The sequence below is a fragment of the Colias croceus genome, chromosome 14 (genome assembly GCF_905220415.1).
Source record: "Colias croceus chromosome 14, ilColCroc2.1".
In the NCBI taxonomy this organism is placed as follows: Eukaryota; Metazoa; Arthropoda; class Insecta; order Lepidoptera; family Pieridae; genus Colias; species Colias croceus.
In genome coordinates, this window is record NC_059550.1 from 2,353,931 (window position 1) to 2,359,327 (window position 5,397).

Below are 5,397 nucleotides of genomic sequence, written 5' to 3' on the forward strand. Positions count from 1 at the left end.
GGGATTATGCAGGCTTCCGATGGTTGGCTGTGTCGCGCGTTGATTTTTGGGTACTGTGTTCTGAGCGTGAAGCTTAATTATGTGTTTGTGAGTTTGTTCGATGGTGAGGCAACCTATCAATAGTGTAGTCTTATCATGTGCAGGTATTTTTTATGATTATTATTATTTAATAACAAATGATTTATTTATACTTACAAAATATAAAAGGGAGCTTTTCATCGTAAACAGTTATTAAAACGATTCTTAGGAGGTTTTTCTAAGCTTTTTCTTTAATCAAAGCGATGTTGAAATCCTAGTTTAAAGAAGAATAGAAATCAAGCATTAAACAGACATGGAAAATTCGTTACTATGTGTTCCCGCTTTAGGCTTGGGAACTGGAATTTCTTTAGGGAAACTCAATATTCCTTTTTAAAACAATTTATTTTCGAGACCGACACACCTTTGTACAAAGTATTTTAGATAAGTGTAAAAATTACATTCTACCCGGCCAATAAAATAAAAATAAAAATGATAATCTATGATGGTGGGTGCGCGATTGCTATTATAAATTAACAGGCGTAGACATAATCCTCCCCCCGGTGAAAAGCGTAGATTTTCAAGCTTGAAGGTCTTCAGAAGTGGGCAGAGGACATAGTCGAACCAAAGGTCTTCGAACGCAGCCTCTTGTAGTTTCGACGTCCGCAACTCGACAAACGCCGTCAGTTCCATGGAATAATCGTACAATACGACCCATGCGCCAACAAAGTGGTGGAGAATTATCCTCTTGAAGCAGTACGAGGTCTCCAATGTTTATTTTTGATTTGTCAACCTTCCATTTTGTTCGTAGTTGCATTTCTGATATATACTCTTTCTGCCATCTCTTCCAGAAGTGTTGGCGGATTTGTTCAAGTCTGCCATATCTATCCAGGGAGCTCTCTTTAGCGTCATCCAATGAAGGAGCCGGTAGTGCATTCAATGGTCTTCCAATTAAAAAGTGCCCTGGGGACAAGGATAGGAAGTCATTCGGGGAAGATGACATGGGACATAAAGGACGGCTATTGAGAATAGCCTCAACTTGAGCAAACAATGTCGAAAGCTCTTCAAACGTAAGATGGGTATTGCCCATGACTCGCTTTATATGATGTTTAGCGGACTTAACCCCGGCCTCCCATATTCCACCAAAGTGAGGAGCGTAAGCGGGGATAAAAGAAAATTTTATTCCCTCCTGAGCAGCAAACTCAGACAGAGGTTCTTGATTAGCCTTTAGAAAATTATTTAGTTCTTTCGCGGCAGCAACAAAATTTTTACCGTTGTCGGAAAATATTTCGGTTGGCTTTCCACGGCGTGCCACAAATCTGCGAAGTGTCATAATATAAGCGTCTTTTGTCAAATCAGATACGACCTCTAAGTGAATGCATTTTAAGCGCAAACACACAAACAGACATAAGTAGCACTTAACTACTCTAGCACCGCGTCCTTTACGATTTAGAATGAAGAAAGGGCCCGCATAGTCCACTCCAACAGACCTAAAGGGAAAGTCAACGTTGACACGATTTGCAGGTAAGTCAGCCATTTTTGGATTATAGGTCTGACCACGAAGACGTGTGCAGGTAACGCAGTTTTTGACAACGCGCCTAGCTAGTTTTCTGCCATTGACAGGCCAAACAGACTCGCGGATAATCGACAACAGAAGTTGCGGTCCTGCATGCAGAGATCGAACGTGTTCGCGTTCAAATAGAAGCTTCGTCACATGATGAGTTGAATTTAGAAGAATGGGATGCTTCTTTTCAAATTTATATTCAGATGAACTGAGCCTGCCACCGACTCTTATAAGATTCGCCTGATGATCAAAAAATGGAGATAACGATAAAATATTTGACTTTGGGCTTAAAGGTTTACTATTTGACAACTTATCAAATTCAGAAGTAAAAGTTTGTTTTTGAGAAAGCATGCAAATAAAATTAAAAGAATTATTTAATTCGTCAATTGATAAAATGCCGGTAAGTTTATTATTTTTATTTTGTTTTTTAGAGTTGTGTAAAAATCGTAAAATGTAACTAAAAGTTCTTTGAAGTTTTGTAAATTTAGAATATTTTTTAAAATCAAAATTAATTTCAGATTCGACGGCTGTATGGACCTTGACTTCAGGTAAGTCTTCTTCGTATTTTTTGTTAAGTTGAGGCCATTGGGACTCGTTTCGGAGCAAGAAATCAGGACCATACCACCATAAATTGTTAAGAGGCAGTTGACTGCCGTTTACTCCGCGTGAGATCAAATCAGCGGGATTGGATTTAGTGGGCACATATCGCCAAGATTGTGGGCTAGTGAGCTCCTGTATTTCGCCTATCCTGTTGGCCACATAAGTTTTTAGTTTGTTAGGATTGCTGTTAATCCAGGCCAATACTACTGAAGAATCACTCCAATATACGACTCTTGTAGGAACGAATCTAATCGACTCCAATACTTGTTTGCAGAGTCTTGCAGAGAGACCAGCGGCACAAAGCTCTAAGCGTGGAATTGTGGTGGGTTTTAGTGGCGCTACCTTGGACTTAGAGCAAAGAAGTCGCACCATGACCTCATTGCCTTCAGATATGGATCTCATATAAATGCAAGCTCCGTAAGCGTTTTGGGATGCATCGCTAAATGAATGCAATTCAATGATTTTTGGTGAATCACAAAGAACTCTACGAGAAATATCGAATTTTGAAAGAAATTTTAGATTATCAACAATGTCCAACCAATCATTTTCGATATCCTGCGACACAGGTTCATCCCACTCTTGAGCCACAATTTTTGGAGCAAAATCTTTGGTTGAATAATGCATGGGCTCAAAAGACCTAAAGGATCGAAGATTCGGAATGAACTTGAGAGGATAAGTCTCTTTGTGATTTTGTCACTATGAAGTGGAATTTCTATAGGAAAACTAAAGGCATCCTTCGATGGATCCCAACAAAGTCCGAGAGTGCTCGACTACTCACTGATTGTCAAATGTTCTGTATTAATTTCGTGTCAATTTTGGAACAAGTTTTTTGAATTAGTTTTATACTTTCGTAGAGGAAAACAAGCTGAATTTAGAGCGTTTGAAACTGAATTTCGAATGTATTTAAGTTGATCTTCATCATCACAGCCGGTGATTAGATCATCGACATAAAAGTCGTGCTGAATGATATTTTTGATCATTTCGACTCCACATTCCTCTCCAACCTGCCAAAGACATCTCGTGCTCAAGTAACTGGCACTTGCGGTACCGCAAGTGACAGTACTCAGTCGCAGAGTTTTGATAGGGTGAGATTCATCTTCTCTCCATAATATGAGCTGAAAATTTTGATCTGAACTCTCAATTTGGACCTGACGGTACATTTTGGGGATGTCACCTGTCAAAATGAATTTATGTTGCCGAGCTCTCACTAAAATGGAGAAAAGAGAGTCTTGAACATTTGGGCCTAGCATGAGAATGTCATTGACAGAGAAGCCAGAGGTTGTGGGGGCTGAGCCATCGAACACTACTCGGAGTTTGGTAGATTCACTATTTTCCTTTATGACAGCATGGTGACACAAAAAATATGATGGATTTGGAATAGGAGTAGGTGATTCAGATAGATGGCCCATATCAGCGTATTCACGAATGAATTCAACGTATCTCGATTTTAGTTCTTTATTTCGTCTAAATCTTTTCTCAAGATTTAGGAATCGTTTTTTAGCTTGAGAGTATGAATCGCCGAGGCAGTCAGGTGAGTCCTTTAGGGGTAACTTCACACAGAATCTGCCGCTTTCTAAGCGAGTGGTGGTATTTAGAAAGTGTTTTTCGCATGCTATGTCATTTTGACTTCGAACAGTTTTTTGGGGTAGCTCTTCAAGCTCCCAGAATTTTGTGAGCATTTTGTGAATTTCGTTAGATGTAGGGTTTGCAATTCTGGAATGATTGCAATGAATAGTTTCTTTACTAAAATAATTGTTGATTGGGCCAGCTATTATCCAGCCGAATTTAGAATTTTGCAATTTAGGATTATTAGGACCTAAAGAAAGCTGTTCGCTGTTTAGAATGTCCCAGAAGATATCTGCTCCAATTAAAACTTCAATCGGAGCTGGCTTGTAGAACTCAGGGTCCGCCAAAGTAAGAGAATTAGGTATTTTGAGAGCTTGAATATCAACTGGGGTCTTAGGTAAGCGGCCCGTCAATTCGTTGAGAACAAGACACGAAAGAGTAACGCTGTAGTTGCTATTTAGAGATTTTATTTGAGTGAGACAGCTTTCGTACACTGTGTTAGAGGAATTATTGCCAATCCCAATGACATTTATTGCCTGCAATGGGCAAGTTCTTAGTGACATTTTCCGTTGCAGGGATGTAGTGATAAATGAAGACTGGCTGCCACAATCCAAGAGAGCGCGAACCTTTTCTACCTGCTTATTAATAGGGTTAAAAACTTCTATCAATGCTGTAGATAGGAGAACATGATTGGACATTTGTCTAGAAAAGGCTGCTACAGATTCGTTTGGTTCAACTTGCTCATCTGTGCTTAAGTTGGCAGTGACGTCATCATTAGAACTATGGAGGAGAGTGTTGTGTTTTTGCTGGCATTGTCGACATGAACCCATGCGGCAGTTACTGACAGGATGCCCTTGTCTGAGGCAATTTCGACATAACTTATATTTATTTACATACGATAGCCTATCTTGTATGTTTTTAGATTTAAATGTAGGACAGTCATAAATTCTGTGATTTCCGTTACAAATTATGCAAAGATAAACATTTTGATTAGATGTAGAAAATGAATTAGTATTTTTATTTTTATCAGATTTATTATGTTTTTGTGAATTTAGTTGTGAGGGACGTGGCGTGAATTGTAATTTAGAATTAGTTTGTGATTCATTATAAGTGCCAACCTTATTGCGATTTAAAGATTCTAACACATCTGCACGGTTGATTAAAAATCTTTGAAATTGTTTCAAAGTTGGAATGTCATCAATAGTATTTCGATACTCTTCCCACTTAACAAGAGTACATTTGTCCAATTTAGAAGACAAAATAAATATTATAAGTACATCCCAATAGTCAGTAGGCTGACCCAGGCTAGACAAGGCGCGAAGATTTTTTGTAACATGATCGACTAAAAAACGTAGTGACTTGTCGGACTCACGAGTTAAAGATTGAATGTTAAGTAAAGAATCTAAGTGATGATCAACAAGAAGTCTTTTGTTATTATACCTGTCGCAAAGTAGCGTCCAGGCTGCCTGGTAGTTTGCTGTTGACACTTCGAGATTAGAGACAATCCGTGCCGCATCACCCTCAAGGTAAGAAAGTAAATAATGAAATTTATGTATATCAGTAATATTTTTGTTTTTATGAACCAAATTTGAAAATGTGTCGCGGAACTCTAGCCAACGGAAATATGAACCATTAAACTTTGAGATCTCGAT

At 38.6% G+C, this 5,397-nt stretch overlaps 2 protein-coding genes across 2 annotated transcripts; both read right to left on the bottom strand.

Annotated features, from left to right (window-relative positions):
- Positions 1-357: 357 nt before the first annotated feature.
- Positions 358-2,619, bottom strand: LOC123697468. Its single transcript, XM_045643993.1, has one exon. It carries the CDS (start codon positions 2,579-2,581, stop codon positions 596-598), a length of 1,986 nt encoding a protein of 661 aa, XP_045499949.1. The 5' UTR covers positions 2,582-2,619; the 3' UTR covers positions 358-595.
- Positions 2,620-2,988: 369 nt separating this feature from the next.
- Positions 2,989-4,575, bottom strand: LOC123697549. The gene has a single exon (XM_045644093.1). It carries the CDS (start codon positions 4,573-4,575, stop codon positions 2,989-2,991), a length of 1,587 nt encoding a protein of 528 aa, XP_045500049.1.
- Between the last annotated feature and the right edge of the window lie 822 nt (positions 4,576-5,397).

Excerpts from the sequence above, each read along its gene's own strand:
- LOC123697468 (XM_045643993.1), bottom strand. The coding sequence starts at position 2,581 with ATGAGATCCATATCTGAAGGCAATGAGGTCATGGTGCGACTTCTTTGC.
- LOC123697549 (XM_045644093.1), bottom strand. The coding sequence starts at position 4,575 with ATGGGTTCATGTCGACAATGCCAGCAAAAACACAACACTCTCCTCCAT.